The 25,742-nt window shown below is 36.4% G+C and overlaps 1 protein-coding gene across 3 annotated transcripts in view; it reads right to left on the bottom strand.

Annotated features, from left to right (window-relative positions):
- Positions 1–18,114: 18,114 nt before the first annotated feature.
- ST18 (ST18 C2H2C-type zinc finger transcription factor) overlaps positions 18,115–25,742 on the bottom strand; it is a 109,035-nt gene continuing 101,407 nt past the window's right edge. For all 3 annotated transcript variants that reach the window (XM_074319326.1, XM_074319327.1, XM_019712586.2), the window contains 3 exons: positions 25,348–25,451; positions 22,849–22,992; positions 18,115–20,576 (listed from right to left, as the gene is read on the bottom strand). In XM_074319326.1, coding sequence (XP_074175427.1) covers positions 20,436–20,576; positions 22,849–22,992; positions 25,348–25,451 — 389 coding nt within the window. In that variant the 3' untranslated portion in view covers positions 18,115–20,435. The remainder of the gene's footprint in view (positions 20,577–22,848; positions 22,993–25,347; positions 25,452–25,742) is intronic.

Raw genomic sequence — 25,742 nt, 5'->3', positions numbered from 1 at the left:
ACGAGAGAGTAGCTTTACGGAACTCGCTATGTCCATCTTCCTCTCTGACAGGGTGCTGTCATGCATCGCTTGGCAACTTCGTGGGCCAACTGTACTAGATGAATTCTCCCCATGGTTCTAGGAGGACGAGCATAGAGGGGAATTTGCCCTTCCTTCTGGCTTGAAAGGATACCCTGCAGAGGTTTATCCCTGAGGAAGTTGCACCGTGAAGTGATGTCTGTTGGAGATCCTTGGGAGTAATGAAAACCTATGGCAGGAAGTTATACTTCTGTCTGATCACTTCTTTGGATTCCCCAAAGCTAATACAAGTAAATCGCAGTATGAGTAATTTTAGAAAAAGTCTTCAAACATGTTAAGTACTATTAAAGGATATTATTAAGATAAATTGTTCTGGGTCTACAAAATAGAGTGGGTATCAATTGATTATAGGGCTTTTGACTAAATTAAATCAGAGAATAAATTGGACTAATTTTTTAAATAAAATATTGTATAGGCTTTACTGGAAAAGAATTATTAGAGCAAAAGAGATGGAAGAAAAACAAATTAAAAGGAGTTGCTGAAAGGTAATAAAACTAGGTCACTGTCATCATGGTCTATGAAATATATGTAAATCCCCCCTTCTTATTTTAATGAGTTCCTCTCCGAAGATCTTGTAAAGCAACCCTTTTACTAAAGAGTAAACCATTTATTTATTTGTGACATAGATTTCCTCACATTGTGTGCCCTAACTAAATCAGGTGTTAGAGGAATCAAATACAGAAACAGCCTCAAAATCATGAGGGAACATTCAGAAAAATGATATGCACTCTGATAGGAAATGAGTTTTGAAATTAAGAGCATCGTGGGTAATGTGCATAATTCAGTCATAGGAACAGGCTAGAAATGGCTATTGAAAAGTTGATTTACTCATTGTTTAGTGCCAGATCCAAATGTAATTGCACTGGAGAAATTAGCATTAGATCATTGCATAGCAGTTTTGAAAAACTGTGTCTTGGCCAATTTGTTTTTCTAAATCTATATAACATTAGCTAATATGAGTCAGGCTGTAATATTATTCAGGCTCTGTTTACTTTGTACTAAAACCTTTAGATGGAAAGTTAAAAACAACAACAACAAAAAAACCTTAAACAACCAGTATTCATACAGATGCAGATGTTTTTAGTTCTAAGCCTAACACCTCACCTAAGTACCTTACAGTTTTTGCTAATATCAATCATAGTTTTATATACTTTGGGTGAAACAAAAAACGATTTACCTGTTGAGTAGGATTTTGCAAAGTGTAGTGTAGAGGGTGACAATCTTTTCGTTGGGCTGCCTGTGGGTGCCTGGCCCTGGCCCCTACTTACATCCCCAAATTAAGAGACCAGATGTAGGCAGGACGGTGAATTGGGAAGGCTATGTTTGGCCATGCCCCTTCTCTGCCTCACATTTGTTCCTCGTAGCCTTGTTGTGTTTTCCATCCAGAAATCCCTGAGACCAGGATTTCAGTGAATATGATATTAGGGAATATTTGCAGGAAAAACTGGTAGGGGGTGTTGGTTAAGGGGACAGGGAGTCCACATTAGTGTGTGATGTTAAGCAAAGCACATAGAGGCTGTGCTGCATCGCAGGTCTCAAAGTTTCCCCGGGCTGGTGTGGAAGGTTGCATCCAGTTAGAGGAGGCTCCGGTCTCACAGGCCTTGGGCCCATACTGAGAGGCATTTAACTTCCAGGACACAAAATTGCTAAGTGGCAAGGCTGAGACTCAAACGCTTTCCTGTCTGATGAAGCTTCTGTACTTTTTTACCATCCCCTTCTTACTGGCCATAGTCTCCATGTTTTTTATAACATTAAATATAAATTTTCTTCATTTCACAGGAGAGGGAATTGGGATCTAGACAAGCTCAGTGCTTTTTCTCAAATATCATGTAGTATAAGTATGGTGGAAAAGGGAAAAAAACAGAAATTACAATTATATCACATAATGTACTAGATAATATTTTTCAGGACACCTCAAGCATTTGTAAAACCAAATAGCATTACTGTACTGAAGATTTCTAGTAATCACAATTGCTATATAGTATAGTAATGAAACAATATAATGTAATATAATATAATGTAATATAATATAATATGATATAATATGATACTATGTAACTCTGCTTTAAAAATTTTCCAGGTATTCTCATACCTGTTATCATCCAAGAACCTCGAGGAAAACTGGCTCATATACTATTTCACATTTGGGAAAACAGACATAGCAAAGATCTAGTGACATTTTAGATGTGACTCACTCAGTTGCTTCTTTCACATATCCATTTAGTCAATTATTCAGACTCTGTTTGGGGACTATCCCTCACCCTGTGAAACAACAATGACTATAGTAGAGGTCTGGTCCCCTTTTAGCTGACATTTCAGCCAGGTAAACAGTCATAAATCATAAAGTGTTTGGTGTGTGTGATAGTGCAAAGCTCATGCTCATCCCATGGATGGGAATTTTAAGATCAATGGAGAGTGGCACTCTGTGGGGTCAGTGTTTAGAGAAACTGGGCTTTTTTGCCCCCTCAAATTGAGACATACCAATAAGTGCATATCAAACTTTGGACATATGCAATCCATTAATGAGTGTCCAACAATTGCAAACTTCCACTTTTTAGGAAAAAATAGATTTATCTGAATTAAAAAAATAATAAACAAAAAGTGTATTTAAGAATAATGACTTAAAAATTGCAGTTAAATGAATGCTATTATTTAAAGAACTTTTACCCAACTGTACCCGGGATAAATGAGCCACATATGTTTCTCCACATCATGTTGACTCAGTGGTTGAGAACTAGAGAGGCCTATTTCAACATCTGTTCTCTTCCTACTGAGTAACAGAACTCTGAACTCCAATTCTTAGCTATGTACACTGTTATCCAAAATAAAAGACTTCCTCTAGAGGAAGGTAAGTCCATGTTACTAATTCTGGCCAATGAAAGTAAATACAAGTGTTTTACACATAAGTGGGGTATGGGATGTCTGGTTAAAGGGACCTGGCTAAACTCTGTGTGTCCCTTTTATGCTCGTTGCCTTTCTTGCCATCCTTCTCTTAGTATAGGATGCAGGTGAGATGGCTGGAGATCTAGCAGCCATGTTGGCTGATGTGATAACCTTGAGGATGCAAGCTAGTGATAAGATGGTGGATTAGAAAGACAAATAAAATTAGAGCAGCAACTAGACTGCCATCCATCCAACTTCTTGGGGAGAGAGAGAGAGAGAAAAAAAAGAGAGAGAGAGAGAAAGGGCTTTCTATTGTTCTAAAGCTACTCTTAATGAGGTTTTACTGTTATGTTCAGATGAACCAAATCTACCTAATACAATGAAGTGCATCCTTATTTCTATTAAATTAGAAAACCCTAACGTGATGATTAGTCATGAAGATGACAGCGATTTTTTGGTGGCTCTGTAGGAAGTTCTGGATATTTATATTGAACATGGACCCAAAAACAATGGTGCGATTTCTTTCTCCTTACTAATTTCAGTATTTCAAAAGAATTAAGGTGACAAAAACCTCACACAAACACTGAGAAAGTTCTGTCAACTTGGACAACAGCCATTAATAGACTCCTAACCCATTCCTTGGTTGTATATGTCTCTGAAAACATTTTTTAATGTATTTGATCTTAGCATAGTTTATAAATACGTACAATAATAGGCCATTGATTTCTTTCTCCACTGAGTGAAAAAATAATCAAGTACTTCAGGGGATCAAACAGTTTGATCCATAGTCAATTTATTCAGTAATTAAGCTATTTTATCCTCAACATTTAAAATTATGATATTTTGGCTTTAAAGTTATAGGTTCAGCATATTTAAGACACTGAATATTTTTGATATCCAAACTTGACAAAGCAGCATAAAATCTTAGAGATGGTTATAATAGGATTATCCAGATAATAATGAAATATTTCTATCTCATTTTTCATTAAAAAAAATCTTGAATAGTATTTACACGTTCCCTTAATTAGAAAGCACACTCCAGGATAAAAAAGCAAACTTGCTTCCTAGTTCTTCACAAAAGAATGTATATATTGTGTCCAAAGATAATTTTTGAATTTCTACCATTTCCTTTAACACAGCATTAAGATCAAGAGGCATATTGCAATGCCAGCTGCTCTCTGTGAATGAAGTAGTTTGTGGATTGGCATTCAGGTTGAACCAATTTTATTCCAGTACGAATGCCCTTCCTTTTTTCACACTCAGCAGGTGCTTCATTAGTACTGAATCTAAGTATAAATAATGGCTTAAACTTTGTAATTAATTCAGCAAAAACATCTCACAGGTTTTGGGTGCTAATAGAATAGCACTCTCTCATTAACTACGTGGCAATGTATCATAGTGCTTACAACTGTGGGCTCCAGACCCACAATGGCAGACTTCAAATCCAAACTCTGTCACTTAGGAGCTTTGTAATTCTAGTTTAAGAAATCTCTACAGGCCTCCGTTTCCTCATTTATCACTGGGGAGAGTGTTTGTATCTGCCATATGGGATTTCTAAGTTGAAATATTTGTGTTGGAATTGCCATCTCTTTGTTTCACTTCAGTGAATCAATTTTGAGTCCTGGATTCATTTTTGTATCAACAAAACAAGACAATGAAAATTTAATCAACTTAAACGTAAGGCAAAATGGATGTAAAAATACATTTTCTGAGAGCGGTACCCCATTAACAGAACGTTAGCTTGTATAAACTAATCTAGGCTATCTGTTAGCTCTTTTGCAATCCTTAAGAACCTAATGATAAATGGGACTTCTGGGAAAATAATAATTTAGGTTATATTTCAAATTTGTAAATGAGTTGAACAAATTTTTTTTTCCCTTCTTGTTCCTTTAAAACTGTTACACCTTTTACAGATTATGTAGCTGGCCTCTGGACCTCACCGTGGTCTGCTTGCCACACCTCAGAAGTCCCAGCATTGGATGGTCAGCTAAGTTTCAGGGTTTTTGTTCATCTGGGGTAAAAAAACAAACAAAAACAAACAAACGAAAAACAAAAACAGACCAACAAACCCCAGAAATCATGATCATTAAGTGTACAAATGAAACCTAGGTGTCAATTTTCTTAGCTAATTTAAAATTATAACAATTCTACTTTTAGACATGTTTCATTGAACTTGGTCTTCCTCTTAATTTTCAATACAATAGCCCGTGTTCAGGTCCCCACCATTTTTTCTGTCTTTGCAATAGTCTCCCAGCTGGTCTTCCGAACTTTGTCTCCACCATCTACTTCATCTTCCACCAGGTCTGGTACTTTTCTCAATCAAGGATCAGGTTCAGGATAATTTGGGAGAACCTTGATATTTGGAGTCAGACAGACTTGGGTTTAAATTGTAGCTATTCCATTAGTCAGCTGGGTGACCTTGGACAAGTTACCTAACTTTTTTGAGTCTTAAGTAAAAAATATACATGTAAATACCTGCCTCGTGGTGAGATACTTTCTAAGATCACATATGCTCAGCATTTGGCTGCATTTGGTTTACATTAGACATCTCTCCTTTTGTTTCTGCCCCAGCCCTCTGCTCATCCATTTTGCTGTATTCAAGGATTATGTGTCTATCTGCTAAGGGCAAGGGCACTGTGTATTCTTTCTGTTTTCCCTTCTTCTTTCTTCTTCCTTCTCCTTCTCCTTCTCCTTCTCCTTCTCCTTCTCCTTCTTCTTTTTCATTCGTTTCAGGCTTAGAAAGCACAAATTGGTAGCCACAATATTGCCATGAAGACATGAAAGACAGTTTGGGGAATATAACCAATAATGCTGTGTATGCTTTCTAATCAGCCCTTCCCAGACACAAAATAAAAGTGTTGATTGAGGTGTTCAGACTGGTGCTGACATTACTAGTAGATAATGGCCTTGTCTCTGTCACATTTTGAGAATGTGTCATGTCCTCATGCCTAGGAACTCCTGCTGTGCCTGGCTACTTGGTCTCCACACTTTTCCTGAGTCCATCACTATCAGCTCTGAGGCCTCAGGATTCCTTAAGTCCACCATAAAATCTCTGCAAATTTACCTTTGAGAGCAGAAATTATTTACCCCACACAGCTTACCATATAAATTAATACAACTTTACCATTGCAGTTCTTTATCCACATGACTTTATTATTTAAGAAATTCTGTCTGGTAAGATAAAGCTTCAAATAACTTTGTTCACGTCAGGGTTTCTCCAAAATCCATTTAAATGAACATTAGAGCAGTCAATGTTTAATAGATAGCATCAAACAATTGTTTACTCTCCCAAGACTTCCTTCTAAACTCTCACCTCTTAACCCGTTCCACTGATTATAAGTTATTATATCACCAACCTTACTCAAACCTAGCTAGGCACTGCCATTGAAAGATCTATCTTTAACCCAAGCCCACAACCTATTATAACCTACCATTGCCTTTCCCCTTCAAGGAGTGGTGCTTTCCTTCCATGACAACAATAAAGTCAGGTTTTCCTATCAACAAAAGATCAATGTTGCTTTAAGGAAGAGAAATCTACATGATATTTTTGGTTCTCTAATTTCTTTCTTTTAAAAAAAAAAATATTATTATTTGGGAATATTGGGGAAGAGTGTATTTTGCCAGGATGTCAAGTTGTTGTTTTTTCAATCTAGTTGTGGAGGGTGTAGCTCAGCTCCAAGTCAAGTGATTGTTTTCAATCTAGTTGTGGAGGGCGCAGCTGACTGGCCCATGTGGGACTCAAACCAGCAACCTTGGTGTTATGAGCACCTCACTCTAACCACTGAGCCAACTGGTTGTCCAGGTTCTCTAATTTCTAATACCTTCTCTTAGCTTCTAATTCAGCATTGCATACTAAAGAAAAACTATTCCAACTATTACCGTGATCTTTTAAAGCAGAATTTGGTTATGTACATTGGCAATTATAAAAATAAAAACAAAACCTAAAACAAATTTATTTTAAGGTTGTGTAAGCATATTTAATATGTTTATGGATTTTATAGTGGATTAACCACTTTGTTTCTTGTCTGAACACATAAATATTTCTCATATGTTCTCATATTTTGAGGATTTCTCTGTCAAAAAACAAGAGGAGAAAAAAGCATTGTGATTTCTGAGCTATAGAAACAGTAAAAAGCATAATTTTTTGTTTCTTTTCTTTGAACACTGTTTTGACCTCTTGGCGAAGGAATGGTCAGACAGCACTTTTCAATAGAAATTGAGTGTGAACCACACATGCAACTTCACATTTTCTAGAAATTACATTGAAAATAAGTAAAAGGAAAATTAATTTTAAAACCATATGTTATTCAACACAATGGAGCCAAAATACTTTATTTCACCCTGTGGCAGCAGCCATAATTCAGTGCTCAGCAGCTACTGTATTGGATGCTGCAGGAAGTGCAGAAAGGTGAGATGGAAGAGGTAGGTGGGGGCCAGAGGCTGAGGGGGAGAGTGGGCAGAACAGAACGGAAATGCACCCACTGATTGGAAGAGCTGAGGAGAAGGAGGGTATAAAGCTGTCCTCTACTGTACACACGTTACTTAGTCACTTGGTGAATCCTTTTCAAAATGTGTATAATCATTCATAATTCACAGAACTGTGAGAATTAAATGTGTAAAGTGCCTGAGAAATTCCTGGTGACATTAAACACTGAATAAATGTTAACACCTGCCCCCAACACACACACCTTTTTTAAAACCGTCAGAGTGCGTTGCAGTACTTGTGGGAAACAGGGGCAGGGACTGTGCTTGTCCAGGCTCATGAATTAACTTCTGCTGTTGCCTGGAATTCACTTTTATTGCCTTTTGAAAAACTATGTGCCACCAGGAATGATCCATTTCCTTATCCTTGTTTCTCCTCTTTTCCTTACTCTCCTTCCTCCCTCTCTTCCTGTCCTTCATTTCCCCCTGGTTCTGTTGATTGCTTACATTTTTATTCATCTAGCTGATTCTCTGGAGACGGAAAGGGCATGTGGCAGAGAGTAAAAACATGCAGTTTTTCTTTATGTTCACAGAAGTATCCAAGAAGGTTGCTGGAAATATTTAGAGTTAAGCTTTTAAGTTTTCAACAATTCAAAATTAAGCCATTTATGTGCCTGCTTACTGAAAACTGAGGAGATATATGTATGTATATATATTTTCATGGCAGTTTGTAGGAATTATTTGGGTCTGTTGAATGCTGCTCCCATAGAATACAGCCAAAATAATCTGTTGATACATAAAACTTCATTCACCTTGACTGGGTCTTCACATTGTGGAGAAGGGCAGGAAGAGATGGGGTGTCGTGTAGTTTGGAAAGTCTAGTTTAAGAGGGCCTTTGAATGTAGAGTGCGATTAGAATTAGGCAAATTCATTAGTCAAGTTCACGACGTAACAGTTTAGAAGATATGCACCAGCACAGCTGGGGTTTCAAAGGGTCTCAAGAAGAAAACTATCATTTCAAAACGTGTGTTCCAGAGGAGTACATATTTACTTTGAGAGTACATTGAGTAGTTCCCATTCAGATCAATGCAGTATTAAGAAGTTCTTGGAACAAATAATAAAGATATTTTCCATTTTTATTCCTGGGCAAGAATTTCCTGGAAGAGCAAACTCATGTTAATAGAGACATCTCAATAGCCAACATGTGTCAGAGCAGACAGCACACTGTTGCCTGGGCATAGCCAACTCTCTGGGTGTGGAGATTTCTGGTCCTCGGGGTTTTGATAAGGCATAGTACTTGAAAGTTCTCTCAAGTACACTATTCTTGGGGATAAATATTTATAGAGATTTCTAGTACTTAAAAGTTTGATATTTTAAACCATTATTAGAGTCCTATATCCCCGAAGAGCCATTCTTACTTCAAAATATCTTGCCCATCCATCCAATCCTGGATTTCATTTCAAACTGAACAAGATAATCAATCACAGAAAGAAAATGACTATGTTTGTAGATGACCATACATATTTGAGTGGAAAATTCTAAAACAACAGCTGTTTCTTAAAAATAGGGAACTTGACATTCTCTTTGTAAATATTTAAGAACTGGTAAAGGTCAGTACGAAGTGTCTTTTTATTTATCTGAGGCTAATCCAAAACTGTCAAGCATAAACAAAGCAGCTAATGACAGAACACATACCATGTTTCCCTGAAAATAAGACCTAGCTGGACCATCAGTTCTAATGTGTCTTTTGGAGCAAAAATTAATATAAGACCAGGTCTTATTTTATTATAATACAAGACCAGGTCTTTGATATAATATAATATGATAATGTAATATAATATAATATAATATAATATAATATAATATAATATAATATAATATAATATAATATAATACCGGGTCTTATATTAATTTTTGTTCCAAAAGCCGCATTAGGGCTGATGGTCCGGCTGGGTCTTATTTTTGGGGAAACGGGGTACTTATGTTGTTTTGCTCTAAAAACAACAAAATGAGTTGTTGCATTGTCCTTATTTTTGGTGTTTTTACAACCATATTAAGATTTTTCAACCCCTATTTGTCAAATAAATTATTAAGGTGTCATATTTTTATGATATGCCTTTACGTGAAAAATATATCATAATAGGGCGATTTAAACGTGAAAATGATGCTTTGAACAACTTTATCTGCAGAGGTGATTAAACTGGACCAATCACAATGACTTGAGGCACGTTAGGATGATGGTCAGCAAGTTAGGGGTTGGCTAAAGACAGTAATGATGGCTCATACCAGAGGGGACAGGAGCTCCTCTCTGGGTCAGAACCAGGTTGAATCCTAACCATGGTACTTATCTCTTATGCATCAAGCAAATTATTCTCTCTAAGCCTCAGGTTTCTATCAGTATAATGCTGATCAGAATACTCACATTGTAGTGTGGCTGTCAAGACTCTATGAGGCACTCAGTAATAGTAGGTAGGCATTATTATTATGTCAAGATTTAAGAATATTGGATATGTCTGAGCCCTAGCATGTATCTTAATATTAACCAATTCTTGGTTTCTTTCTTCTAGGTGAGATGCATCTGATGGGTGACTAGACAGATTCCCATATGTTAATTATTAAAAATAGTGGAAAGAGCTCAAATCTTAGCTGTACCTATTCCTAGTCTTACAGTATTGGGAAAGATACTAACTTTTCTGAGCACCAGTTTTCTCATCAGTTTAATTGGGCATGGTGATATTTTCTCCACAAATTTGTTAGATTTCATGAGTTGAAGTATACAAGACATCATTGATTGTGTCAGACAGTGTAGGCAGTTATTGGCCAATTAAATCTGCTTACTTTATAATTATCTGCTGAATAATGAGAGGAAATAGCCAAGTACTATTCCCAGACCACAATAAAATGGACATAATATGTAGAAAGAGATACAGAGAACATTAGTTTTATGAATATTAATAAAATATTTATGTACCATAACAAGCTAATTTTTAAAACTTTTTCTAATTAGGCAAATCAAAGATTTGTTCACTCCTTCTTTTCACTCAGGACATTGGTTCAAGTAGAAATATTTAATTGTGTGTCTAAAGGTACCAAACACCTTTCATGGGATGGTGACAATAGTTTCTATATAGCAGCCTGAAAACAATTATAGCAAGACTCATTGCCAATTTTTATTTTCTACCATACAGCAAAGATACAGCATTGAACACAATTATGTTTATGTAAGAAATATTAATTGTTTGAATTACTAGAACAAATTGTCTTTAATGGAAATCTGATCCTGTCATTCTCTGGTTTTAAATTTTTCATTGGCATTCTAAAGTCCGCTTGCAGAAATTAGAACTCTTTAGCATGGCTGCTTATAATTACCCACTTTCCCACTTATCTGAGACTTTTGCCTTTTATTTTCTTACTTCTCATCAATGTTTTGATATTTTAATTACCTTAAGTTGCTTGGATTTGTCTCATCACCATAACTTTGCACATGATATTCCCACCACCTGCAAATCTTTTCCTCAAATTCATCCAGCTCATCTGTAGCCAGTACTTTCCCCAGGAAATCAGATAAGTAACTCTCCACACTTTCCACAGCAGCCTGTGTGTACCTCAGTCATAATACCTATCACTCATTTCATCATCCCCTCTAGGCTGAACTTACATGGAAGTCAGGAAGTGAGCCTGACATAAATATATTCCAATTAAACTTCTGTTGTATGAATGTAGTGTAGTATATGAATGTGTAGTTCTTACTCATCGTTTTATTCTTATCTCCAATAGAAGTGGTACTGTTCTTCTGACATCTTGAGTGACAAGAATGCAGATACTACTCACTGATGTAAAATCCCAATCAGGGCAAGACACACATACCCTGCAAAGGGTAAGCTAAGAAGTCGGCTGAACAGATTTGCATTTGCACAGGATGTATCATACACGCATCTTGTACAAATACACTTAGTGACTAAAAGCAAGCTATATTGTGCATTGACTGCCATATACCAATCCCTGTTACATTAAGGACTGCCTAAGTTCCTTGCCTTTTCTCTGGGGACCGAGACTTCCCTTTAGCCAACTTTTCTTCATTACATGGGTTTTACCACATTGAGTATAAATGGCAACCATTTATACTCAAGCATTTATACTCATGTCCTACAGATGTGTAAGTCTGAGCAGAAACTGGACATTTTTTCATTAAAAGTACTGGAATAATATTGGTTAATAACACTATATAAATCTCAGGTGTACAACTTTACAGTACCACATCTGTATACTCTATATTGTGTGCTCACCACCCAAAGCCTAGTTTCCTTCTGTCATCATATACATAACCCCCATCATCTTTTACCCTTGTCATCCTTTCTTCAACCCTTTTCCCCTCTGGGAACCACCATTCTGTTGTCTGTATCTATGAGCTTGAGCTTTTTGTTTGTTTGTTTCTTTTTGTTTTATATACCACATATGAGTAAGATCATACTATTTTTGTCCTTTCCACCTGACTTATTTCAGAAACGTGAAAATTAAATTAAGCTGATTGATATTAGGTGGGAAAAACACATTACATGATAGAAATGGTGGCATGAGGTGAGTGTCTTGAAATCTCCCCTGGAATTTACAACAAATTGAATAGCTATAATTCCACAAAGGACTCCCTGTGCAGCAGACAGGTAAGACTAAGAGATGAGCAATTGGAATCATCTAAAGGTGGAAAATTGGGCAAGCGGAGCTGGAGAGAAGAGAGAAGATTGGAGACACTTCTGGGGCCACAGGCGCCCCAGAAAGCAGACTGAGCTCTGAGCTCTGAGTTCCCTGCATTCTGAAGCTATAGCAGTCACGGGAGAGGGAAGAATTCAGACTGCTGGAATTCCCCTCATGGCCCACAGTCCTGCCTGAGAGATCATCATATAACACAGCTGAACCCAACACTCACAGCAGAGACCTCGGAGCAAAGACTGAGGGAAGAAGAGAACGGTGGTTTAAGCCCTCACTGCCAAGCAGAAGATGGAAGGCATAGGAATGAAGACTAGGCGACCTTTCCCTACCCTCCCACAGCTCGCCCCACCCCCACCTTTCCAGTGGTAGAAGTAGAACGGTAGCACTGTCTGAATGGAAGTTCAGAAAAGAACAGAATATTTGCAGTTCTGAGAACTGTGACCCACAGCCACAGACACTTGGCCCAACTAGTTCCAGCAAAGGGGTGGGAGTCTTGGGTGGAGGATTGGCTGTGCTGGTGGTCCCCACCATTGCTCAGAGCCACCTCTCACAACCCCACCCCTACCCCCACCTATCTGGGCACATCCCTGTAGGGGTAAACAGAGCAACTGAAACACACAGGCCCTGAAACTGGTGTAGGAAGAGCTTTGGAAGTTCAGAAGCTCTCCACATCCTCTACGGAGGCAGTGCTCTGAGACCCAGGTGACCTGCTCACAGAGGAGAAGCCCACCTTCCAGGGAAACCCACCCATGTTGTGAGAAACTAGAACAGTGCAGAGAAAATATAACACTACAACATGAGAGAGAATAAAGGCTGCAATCAGAGAGAAAATAAAACATTCTACCAACACCTATTGGAAAGCAAAGGAAAGACCTCTTCTTACCAACTTGTTGCAGAACCCACTCCTGTAGATGCCTAGGAAGAGAAATAATCCATTAATTGCCATAAATAACCAAGGTAACAAAGTAGCTCAGAAAGAAAATAAAAGTCTCCAGAAAATGAACTTAAAGACATGGAAATATGTGACTTAAATGACAGAGAATTCAAGATTGCAGTTCTGAAAAATCTCAATGAGATGCAAGAAAACAGACAGGCAGTTTAATGGACTCAGAAACACAATCAAAGAACAAAATGAACATTTTACCAAAGAGATAGTAATTTTTAATAAGAACCAAATAGAATTTCTGGAAATTAAGAACTCAATAAAAGAAATGAAGAATGAAATAGCCAGCTTAGGTAATGGAGATGACAAGATGGAGGAAAGAATCAGTGACATCGAAAACAGAAATCTGGAAATGACACAGATGGAAGAAGAGAGAGAGACTTGAGAATTAAAAGAAATGAAAGAACTCTACAAGAACTTTCTGACTTCATCAGAAAGAACAACATAAGAACAATGGGCATGCCAGAAGGAGAAGAAAGGGAGAAGGGAACAGAGAGTATATTCAAACATAGTCAATGAGAACTTCCTAAAGTTGTGGAAAGAACTGGATCCTTGAATTCAAGAAGCAAATAGAACACTTTATTACCTCAACCCCAACAGACCTTCTCCAAGGCACATTGTATTGAAGCTGTTAAAAATTCATGACAAAGAAAGAATCCTCAAGAAAGCCAGGGAAAAGAAGAAAGTAACCTACAAAGAAAAGTCCATTAGATTATCATCAGATTTTTCAGCAGAAACTCTACAAGCCAGAAGAGAGTAGAATCAAATATTCAAACAATTGAAAGAGAGAAATTATAAGTCAAGAATAATATATCCAGCAAAGATATCCTTTAGATATGAAGGAGGGATAAATACAGACATACAGAAGCCGAAGGAATTGTCTAACACACAACCTGCACTACAAGAAATACTGGAGTAGCCTATTCGACCTCAAGCAGAAAAGCAAAGGACTACAAAACCATGAGTAGTATTATGAACAGACAGACAGAAGCAGGAAATGGCAACCCATAGACCAAATAGGACAGTATACATTTAAACTTAACTTACAAGGTAAAGGGGAAAGAAAAAACACTTAAAAAAAAAGAGAGGAAAAAGACAACTTGCTACTGCAGCACAGAAATCAACTCACAGCATAGATGTTGTGACAACAAAAGCATAAAAGGGGAGAGAGTAAAGGTCTGAACCAGCACAAGGAAATGGAGAAGGGAAGCATGCTGAAGAAAATGGAATAACCTAAATATGAAACTTTCTTTTACATAAATTTAATGGTAACCATGCAAAAAAAAAAAATTTAAAAAAAAAATCCAGAACTGAAATATGTAACATAAAAGAAGAATTAACAGAGGGGAAAATCATAGAATATCACCACACTGAAATAACAGACAGCAACAAAAAGGCAAAATAACAATGGACACAAAGACCTACCACAAAACCAGAGATAGAATGATAGGAAATCCTCATATATCAATAATCACCCTAAATGTAAATGGACTGAACTCACCATAAAATGGCACAGAGTAACAGATTGGATAAAAAAACTAAACCCAACCCTATGCTGCCTCCAAGAGACATATCTCAGCTACAAGGACAAACATAGACTGAAAGTGAAAGGGTGGAAACTGACACTCCAAGCAAATGGTATTCAGAGAAAAGCAGGTGTAGTCGTGCTGATATCAGATGAAACAGACTTCAGGATAAAAATGGTAACGAAACAAAGATGGACATTTCATAATGATAAAGGGAATTATATAACAAGAAGACATAACAGTCATCAATATTTATGCCCCTAATCAGGGGGCACTGAAATATACCAAGCAACTAGGAAGAGAACTAAAGTGAGAAATTGACCAAAACACAATTATAGTAGGGGATGTAAATACATCATTCACAGCTATCGATAGGTCATCCACACAGAATAAAAATAAAGAAATATCTGCCCTAAATGACACATTAGATTAAATGATCATCATTGACATTTATAGAGCACTTTATCCTAGAACATCAGACTATACATTTTTTTCTAGTGTACACGGAACATTCTCAAGGAGAGACCATATATTGGGACATAAGAGGATTGGAATCATCCCAAACATATTCTCTGATCATAAGGCTATCAAATTGAATATCAACTGCAAAAAGAAAGTGGGAAAGACCACGTATATGTGGAGATTAAACAACATGCTTTTAAAGAACTACTTGGTCAAAGAAGAAATAAGATACATAGAAACAAATGAGAATGAAAATACATCCTACCAATTTTTTGAGATGCAGCAAAAACAGTTTTAAGAAGGAAATTTATATCATTAAAGGACAAAAATCATATGATTATATCAATAGATGCATAAAAAGTGTTTGACAAGATACAACATCCATTTATGATTAAAACACTTAATAAAATGCATATGGAAGGAAAATACCTTAGCATAATAAAGGCAGTATATGACAAATCCTCAGCTAATATCATAATTAACAGTGAAAAACTGAAGCCATTTGCTCTACATTCAGGAACGCAACAGGACTGTCCCCTATCCCCTCTGCTTTTCAACATAGTATTGGAAGTCCTAGCCAGAGCAACCAGGCAAGAAAAACTAATAAAAGGCATCAAAATTGGGAATGAAGAAGTTAAATTGTCACTTTTTGCAGATGACATGATGCTTTGTATAGAAAACCCTAAAGACTCCAACAAAAAACTATTAGAAATAATAAACGCATACAGTAAAGTTGCCGACTCAAAATTAACGTACGAAAGTCCACTGCATTCCTATATACTAACAATGAAACCTCAGAAAAACAAATAAATAAAAAAACCCATCCATTCCTTTTGCAGTTGCAGCAAAAAGAAAATACCTAGGAATGACCTTTACCAAGGATGTGAAAGACCTGTACACTGAAAACTATAAGACATTTTCAAAAGAAATTGAAGAAGACACAAAGTAATAGAGAGACATTCTGTGTTCATGGATTGGAAAAATCAACATAGTTAAAATGACCATATTTCCCAAAGCAATATACAGATTTAATCAATCCCCATCAAAATCCAATGGCATTTTTTAAAGAAATAGAACAAAAAATCATCAGATTGGTTTGGAACCACAAAAGACCCCAAATAGCCAAAAGAATCCTTAGGAAAAAAGAACAATGTTGGAGGTATCATACTCCCTGTCTTCAGCTTGTACTACAGGGTAACAAAAAGTAAAACAGTATGGTATTGGCAGAAAAACAGACACACACAGATCAATAGAATTGAATTGAGAACCCAGAAATAGACCCACATAAATATATACCGACAGATAATTTTTGAAAAAGAAGCCAAAAACACAAAATGGAAAAAAGACAGCCTCTTCAATAAATGGTGCTGGGAGAATTGTAAAGTCATGTGCAAAAGAATGAAACTAGACTGCTATCTGTCACCATGTACCAAAATTAACTCAAAATGGATCAAAGACCTCAACATAAGATCTGAAACAATAGACTGCATAGAAGAAAACATAGGTACTAAATTTATGGACCTTGGATTCAAAGAGGATTTTATGAATTTGACTTCAAAGGCAAAGGAAGTAAAAGCTGAAATAAATGAATGGGACTATATCAAACTAAGAAGCTTCTGCACAGCAAAAGCAACCTTCGACCAAATAAAGAGGCAACCAACCAAATGGGAGAAGATTTTTGCAAACAACGCCTCCGATAAGGGTCTAATATGCAAAATATATAAAGAACTCATCCAACTCAACGACAGAAAACCAAAGAATCCAATTAAAATATGGGCAGAGGACCTGAAGCGACATTTCTCCAAAGAGGACATACAAATGGCCAATAGGCATGAAAAAATGCTCAACATCACTAATGATCAAAGAAATGTCAATAAAAGCCTCAATGAGATATCACCTTACACAAGTCAGAATGGCTATCATCAACAAGACAAATAGTAACAAATGTTGGAGAGGCTGTGGAGAAAAAGGAACCTTCTTACAATGTTGGTGGGAGTGCAGATTTGTGTAGCCACTATGGAAGGCAGTGTGGAGGTTCCTCAAAAAATTAAGAATAGAATTACCATACGACTCAGCAATCCCTTTCCTTGGTATCTACCCATAAAATCTGAAAACATTTATCTGTAAAGATATATGTGCTTCTATGTTCATTGCAGTTTTATTTACGGTGGCCAAGACATGGAAACAACTGAAGTGTCCTTTGATAGATTAATGGATAAAGAAGTTGTGGTATATATACACAATGGTATACTATTTGCTATGAGAAATAATGAAATAGTGCCATTTGCGACAACATAGATGGACCTTGATATTATAATGGTAAGCAAAATAAGTCAGACAGAAAAAGTCAATAACCATATAATTTCACTGATAAGTGGTATATAAAACTGAATGCAAAAAAGGAACAAGACAAACAAATGAAGAAACAAAAACTCATAGACACAGACAATAGTTTAGTGGTTACCAGAAGGTAGGAGGGGAATAGGGTGGTAGATGAGGGTAAAGAGGATCAAACATATGGTAATGGAAAGAGAACTACTCTGGGTGGTGACCACACAATGTGATATACAGATGATGTATTACAAAGCTGTACACCTGAAATCGGTATAACTTTACTAACAATTGTTACCCCAATAGACTTTAATTAAAAAAGAAATGTGGTGAAAACACAAGTAACATAGGTGTTGTCAATAATTAATCATTATTTTTCTTTAATCTGAGTTCAGTTGACTTGTTTGAAGATACAGATATACCCACAGCAATTTGGAATCAGGGAGTGGGCCCTATATTTTATAGCTCACTAGATTCAGGTGTATTTCCTGCTAGTGCTACTGCTTCTTACATCAAGGGTACTCACTATTCTGTAGATGTGAACTGAACCAAGAGCTGTGACGACTTGCCAATTGGCAAAAAATCCTCTATACTTGGGGTAAAAAATAAACCAGGCAGACTTGTTGACAGAACCAAAATCCTTTAGAACTAGATGAGGACTCAGATGTACTCTACCCCAGCAGAACCCCTCTGGGACAGCGCTTTTCACGAGATGATAATAATGTTGTCTATATAGTAGCTTGAGAAAGATCACAGCAAAACTCATTATCAATTTTTATTTCCTACCATACACCAAATGTACAGCACTGAACACAATTTTGTTGCTTTGATGTAAGAAATATTAATTGTTTGAAGAAACATTATACAAACTACTTGAAATTAAAAAAAATGCATACATCATTGCCCTTTTGTTGTTTACAAAAGACCCAATTTACAGTATCAATCATTAACATAGTTGAAAGGAAAAAAAATTCAGTGCACATTATAAAACACATCAAGTACAAAGGAGGCAAATAAATACAAACGTACTTCACAAATATCCTGCTCAAACTATGCAAACACAAATAAATTAACCCAAAGTCATTGTAAATTATAGTAATAAATACATAGGTTGGTAAGAGATTTCTTTTAAATTAAATAAAATATATAACAAACTTGTTAAAATATTTAGCAAATTAAACTTTTGTCTTTTTAATAAGTGAACTAATTTGTACGCATCTCTCAAGTACTGTATAGCAAAATGTTTGCAAGTACATAACTTTAATAGAAAATTTTGTTTGGTGTCCCATTTGTAATAGACAGCACATATGGTAGCTCCTTTTCTTTTTAAATTGATTTTTAAATAAACACCTTTCCTACCTAAGAACAGACATTTCATTTTCACTAAACTAAGATTTAAGGGTTCAAATGAACCCCAAATCAAAGATAAGCCCCACTTACTACATAACAATGGCCACAGTTACATGGAAGTGGAATTACTGTTGATATTACTTTTCATTGTGCAGGTAACAGTAATAATGGGAATAATATATCAAGCCTGTAAGTGCCATCACATTCAATCTACATATCTATGACGCTAATAAAAAATAAACACTTTTGTTATAGAACAGAAAATTAAGCCCACACTAAGTTCAAGTGTCCATTTACACGGAGGCACATTGCACACGAGGTGTGTGTGCACACCAAAAAGGCAGTTTAGCTGGTTGTCTATACCTTTTTCTTAAAAAAAATAAATATAAAAAAACTTTTGAAACAATGCTTAACTACTTTACAATCCCTGAAATAGACATTGCCTTTACTATAGCAACTACTAAACTCTGATCCATCCGGAAATTCAAGGTTGCAGGCTCAATTTTATGTGTGTGAGTGTACTTGAGTGTGTATATGTGGGTGTATGCCTGTGTGGGTGAGTGTGTATACTTTGTAGCACTTATAATTCTACAGAAAGATTTTGATCAAATTGAAAGTTATCTTGTTGCCAAAGAGGGTGAGACCATATCACCTGTGTTCAGATCAGAGTAACATTTTTTCATGTGTTACTATATTTTCCATTCCTTTCCAGTCAACCCAGTAAGATAAATGCTATTTCAGGGGATATGGTATCTACAAAATTTTCCATTTGGATGTGTTTGTATTTGCTAAGTACAAATCTACATCAATATTGTCACTTGTATATTGTACCAACATATGGTAGGAAAACCTGGCTGGTCACATCAAGTCTTGTTTCTTGTCTCGGAATAAGAGTTGCCAACTATCTGATATGACTTGAAAAACAAACAGACAAATCTGCATCACTAAAAAAGCTTATGTTTCTTTAAACAATTTCAAATAAATAATTCACATTAGCTGAAACCGTACAGCCAAATTAAATACTTTACTGATTGCTATATTTAATTATTGCTACCCAATTCTGAACAGGCTTTTCCAGTATACTGTGCTTCTGTGAGAGCGCATCGGCCACTAGTGGGCGCCATTTATCTTCTTCTTCCACGAATCTTACCTTACCACAAGCCCACTTAGAAATACAAAAGCCAGTGAAAGGGGGGAAAAAGAAGTGTGCAATAAAATCAAACTGGAGCATAGTGCAGTCCTTAGACAAAGATTTCCTTCATACTTTTCTGTCTTCTCATTTTAACCCAGAAAGATATGTGATTTGAGAATAGCATTTCTATTTAAATTCTATTGGAAAATAAACAAACATACTTGTAAAAATATGACAGACTTCAAAATGCAGTTAAAAGATAAAAAATTCTTTGATTAGAAATAAATAAAATATAAAAATGTTACATTAATTTACATATACTTTACAAACAAAAAAATTTAAAAGAGTGCAATGAAGAAATAAAAGAAAAACATATGAAAATAAATAAGATCTAATATTTGACAGCATTGCTTTTAATCCAGAGTCTATCATAGTTTTTCTTTTCTTTTTATGTCAGCTGGGGGAATAAATTAGTGCAATGTTGCAATTGTAAATGCGGTATGGCAACCTAGTGCCTTAGTAGTGCAGGAGCCAGAGCCCCTAGCAGATCCATCGGTATTACTGCTGTTGGTGATTTCTGTTGCTTGGCAGTGCTGCGGTCCTACACGTGGATGCCCTTCACTGCCTGTTTGATACTTTCTAGCAGAGCTTTGCATTCCGGGGAATAGTCCCGTTCCAGATTGCTGTACATGTCTGTGAGTGTATTTACGTAAGCTTCAAAATTCTGCTCACTGATAGGCCCCTAAATGAAGACAAAACAATTTAAACCAATCACAGGGATTCAAATTGAGGCAAAAAGAGGATCAAATAACATGAAAGGAAGTCTGGAGTCTGGAAAGGAAGGTAAGGACACATATGGCTGCTGGAGTTTGGGGAGCTGGAGAGAGACTGAGTGTGCATTGGGATGCATCTGTTCATTCTTTACTCAATTAATGGGATTAACGTGATTGTACATATTTTGTGGTCAGGTGGAGCCACTAAAGTAGACGTCTGGCTGCTGAGTTGGACCCCTCTGGCTTAAGAGGCAGTCTCAGCTTCAACTGCATAAGCTCAGCATAAAACAGACTTCCTGTTTGCAGATGGTGAATGTCAGTGAGGCTGGGGAGGAAGGCTTGCTTGTACCAGATGCTTCCTTTCACAGCACTGGGTTGAATTAAGGAATTTAAGATTTGAGTGAGCTGCTTGCTAACTAGTTGTCTGGTGGAAAATGTCCTGTTTCATCCTCAGACACCTCTTTGTCCTATTTTCCCTTGCAGTATCATTGTAATATACATTTTATTTCTCTATTTCTCTTTCTAGGTAGAATGTGAAATTCACAAAATCACAGTCTGCTCATCCCTTATTATTATTATTTTTTTTCCGCATGTGTTTTGGTATTTTCTTTGCCTCATGTGGTGCTTCAAAGAGAATAGACACTGGATATGTAGAAATTTCATGCTGTGTGAAAGGAAATGAATGACACAAAGGAATGCTACCCAACCATTCTTTGGTGCCTCCATTTTCCCATCTTTTTGAAAAAAATTGACATTTGGCTTACTTCACAAGGTGCTTGGAAGAAAGGACTTTTAAAAGGTCTAAATACTATAAAGTATATTATTGTTATTGTTATTTAGAAGGTAGACTTTCTAAATTTGAAGAATATTTTGTTGTGCTTAGCAAAGTACTGATCAAAATTATTAGTGTTGTCTAACTGTGGTTTTCTGTGCCTTTTAGCTTCTGTCTTTGTGGTGCACATGTTTCTTGGAGAGTCACATCACTGGACTAGGTGGCAGAGTGAATAAAGGCCATACTGAAAGCCAGGCCCACCTGACTTGTGCTAGCTTTGGAACCTTGGTCAAATTATGTAAGCTCTCGGAGCCTCTGTTTTCTCAACTATAGAATGAGAAGCCAACGCTCAGTCCTTGGTGCTTTGTGAGCATTCAGTGTGGTTAGCCCTAAAAGGCACCACTAGAAAGCCTTATATGGTGACTATGCAAAGTACTAGTTATCTTGTGTGGTAATGATTATTTTTATGGTATTGGTTAAGGAAAAAATATTAAGGAACACAAATTTGAAGTATAAGTTAGACAAATGTTAACAAATAATATTATAATACTGTCCAATAATTATTTTAATACTGGCTACAAAGTAATAATTTATTTTCGTTTGTGTTCTTTATTACATTATTGAATTTTTTTAATTATTGATTTTTCTTTTTTTTTTTTTTTATCATCAAGAGACATATTTGGAATTGGTTAAGATGACAGCTCCATGCTGGGAAGTTGGGAAAATTGAGGGATTTATTGTTTTTAGGAAACCAATCATATTTCTTTATTAATTGCTGCTTCTTTAAACCACTCTAAATATAAAATTTGAAGCTTTAGAAAACTTGTTCTAAAAATACACGTACTGAGTAAATTAAAGGCATTCAACAATGCAGCCTCTCTCCCAAATGTTTATTACATTTACGAAAATGTAAAGCAAGCTAATTTTCTATTAGTTTTAAATAGTTGTTATACTTCAAATATATGTTTAGATTTTGGAAAAGGGATCCCTTACTCCCTTTGGTGCTTTTTATTCTATATGAAGGAAACTTAAGTATGTTCTTCATACTTAGTATAAAGAAAGCACCAAATTAAAAATTTTTTCTACACTTCTTGAGTTGGGTGAATGACACAAATGGCTGGGTCTCAGATTTCATAAACTTTCTATTTGAAAACAAATTTTTAGCAAGAAAGTTTTGGCCTCTGATATTCACATTACATTGTGAAACAAGTTTCAAATAAACTCTCATCTTTAAATGACTCCTCCGCTATCAAAAATCCTTGACCTTCATGTAACCTAAGTGTATGTATCTATCATGTTCCCAGTGAGGGAGGTTATTGCAAGTCGTACATGAAGAAGCATGATGCCTCTGTGACTGCTGACAGGCTTTCTCAAAGCGAGGTGGCTCTGTCTGGCAGCCCTGTTGGTGACTACACACGGACATTGCAAACACTTGGAATGGAGCAGCCGCATTCTGGCCTCAGACTTACCATTTGTGGGAGCTGGATGTCGGCAAGGCTTGAAATGAGAGCTTGGCTTAACCCTGCCAGCTCCTTGAGCAGGCTTTCATTGTTCTGTTCTATAAGTTTATTCTCTTCCTCTATTGTCTTTAAGTTGCTCTCCATAGATGTGATCTGAAATGGAGATAACTTGAGAATATGAGAAGTAGAGTTTGGAAGGAGTACAAAAGGTTTTTCTCTGAAGGAAAATGCATCAGCTGAATTTAAATGCATACCCTGTAACTTCTCTTCACAGAAGGGCAACCCCAGAAGACTGTTCTTAAATTTTGCAATCACATTCCCAAATTTATATCTTTAGCCAAAACTTCTCCCATGAATTATAGATCCCACCCCGTCTCCACATAGATATCTTAAGCTCACTATGTTTAAGAGCAAACCTTTGCTATTTCCCCCAAACCTGCTTCATATACAGGTTTCTTCCCAGGTGGTGGCAACCTGAACGTTGCTCAGGCTTCGAGGTCACCCTGAGGACTCTCTTCCTCTCACACTTCAAATTCACCGGGCTCCTCCTTCAAAATGTACAGGATGGGATTACTGTCTCCACCTGCACTGCTGTCCCTTAAGCCTAGCCACCAGACTGACTGACTGCCTTCTCATGGGTGGCCTTGCCTGTGACTTTGACCCTCTGCAATCTATTCCTGGCCTATGTTCAATGCAGCTATCACTACAAGTCTCTTAAAATGTAAGTCAGATGCAGGTCAAATACGATCATGTTAACCCTTGGCTCAAAACCCCTCAATGGTTCTGCCTTCATTCAGAATAAAAACCAAGGCCTTTAAAATAGTCTAGGACACTCCATGTACTATCTCTGAGACTCATCTCCTTTGATGCTCCCCACATCACTCACCTGGAGCCACACTTACTCTATTTCTCAAAACTCTGGGCCTTCTCAAGATGTAGGGTTCTTGCACTTGCTATTTTTATTCTTTGAAACACTCTTCCCATACCTGTTTGGCAAACTCCCTCAGTTCCCAAAGTCTTTGCCAAAATGTTTCCTTCTTCCTGAGGCTTAGCCTGGCTATCCTCTTTTACATTGAAATCTGGCTGCATCTCTCTGCCCCCTTCACTCATACAACACAATTTATCACTTATCGATATGATTTATTTTTGTTATTGTCTGCCTCTCCCTTCTAGATTTAAAGTTCCATGTGGGCAGAGGCCTTTGCTTTCTTTGCTAATAGCTGTAAAGAGGAGTTCCTACAATTTGTAAACCAAGGCATTAAGCTCTTTTTGTAGACCTGATCTCTATCAATGGAAGTTTATGACATTGGTCATGCTGTATAAGGAAACCAAACCTGTGTTTCAGACAGACTAAAACCTTCAGTCTTAAGCTGCTGTGAATGAGGACTACTGAGCGTCAGTAACCACAGTGGTCTAAAACTCCTGCATTTCAGGAAAGGAGAGAGGGAGTAAGATACTTCAGCCTACATTTGTCTCATTGTTCTTTTCTTTCTGATTTGTTGCAATAGAGTTATTGTTAGTATTTTAAAAAATCCTGGACTGAACTTTTAATTTCCACTTGGATAAATTTAATCAGAAATGGGGAAGGAGAATGAAGAATTGAGAAACTGCTTGGAGTTTTGGTAAAGAATCTGTTCAGGAAAATCTCTGTTCAGGAAAGATCTGTTTCTAACAAAAACTGACATATTCAAATGTGTTATAGAAAAAAAAAATTAAATTTAAAAAGTTGTTCTGTTTTACTTGAGGTACATATATACTATGGAATATTTCTTGGCCATAAGAAAAGATGAAATGCTGCCTTTTGTGACAACATGGATGGATCTTGAGATTATCATGCTAAGTAAAATAAGTAAGAGAGAAAAAGTCGAGAACCATATGATTTCACTTACATGTGTGATATAAAACTGAAAGGAACAAATGAATAGAAAAACAAACAAAAACTCATAAACACAGACAATAGTTTAGTGGTTACCAGAGGGTAAGGGGGGAGAGTGGAGAGAAGAGGGTAAAGGGGGTCAAATATATGTATGGTGATGGAAGGTGAACTGACTCAGGGTGTTGAACACACAATGCAATATATAGAAAATGTATTTCAGAAGTGTACACTTGAAACCCATATAATTTTACTAACTAATGTCAGTAAAAAATAATGTCAATAAATTTAATTAAAAAGTTGCTCTGTTTTACTTGAATTTTGAATAAAACTAAGTAATCTTATATCTCCTCATGACAACTTTTCTAAAGCACCACATACTCTACAAGGTGATCTATTGGATGATCTGCTTTATTTGCTTATAAAGCTTTTGATGCACCCAAAGCAAAAACATGCAGCTTTGTCTTCAGCTACCAAATCAATATTCACATTTTTACAATAATTATGTAATCCAGACATGCTCTGTATATTTATTGTAAGATATCAGAGTACTTTTCTTCTTATCACAAGGTTAATAGTTCAGTGTTTTGCCTCCACTAAAGATTATATTTACCACAGAAAGAACTTTGTTTTACCTGTGTCTGAAGTTTCATCATATCTGCTTCAATTTTAAGGTTGGATTCATTCAGTTCCTTTATTTCTTCATCCAAATGTCTAATTTCTTCATCACTCTCTATACCTAAAAGAGTCAGACCATCTTAGTTCAAACTGAAAATATGAGACTATGACAAATCTGAGTCATTTTACATTTAATTTGTGGTTTGCGAAGTGAAAATTAGACTTTAATTTAAAATATTGAATTTTTAACCCAAATCCATATCCAAGATTCTAAAATGGTAGGTAAAAGGAGTTGCATGATTTCAATCCTTTGTAAGAAAAAAGGGAATGTATAAGTACCACAATTTAATGTTGCTCCATTATGTTCTAGGTGTGCTGCAAGATAACGTTTGTTAACGTTTTCTCATTTAAA

Source organism: Rhinolophus sinicus, linkage group LG14, assembly GCF_036562045.2.
Source record: "Rhinolophus sinicus isolate RSC01 linkage group LG14, ASM3656204v1, whole genome shotgun sequence".
In the NCBI taxonomy this organism is placed as follows: Eukaryota; Metazoa; Chordata; class Mammalia; order Chiroptera; family Rhinolophidae; genus Rhinolophus; species Rhinolophus sinicus.
This window is presented reverse-complemented; position numbering and strand designations above follow the sequence as displayed.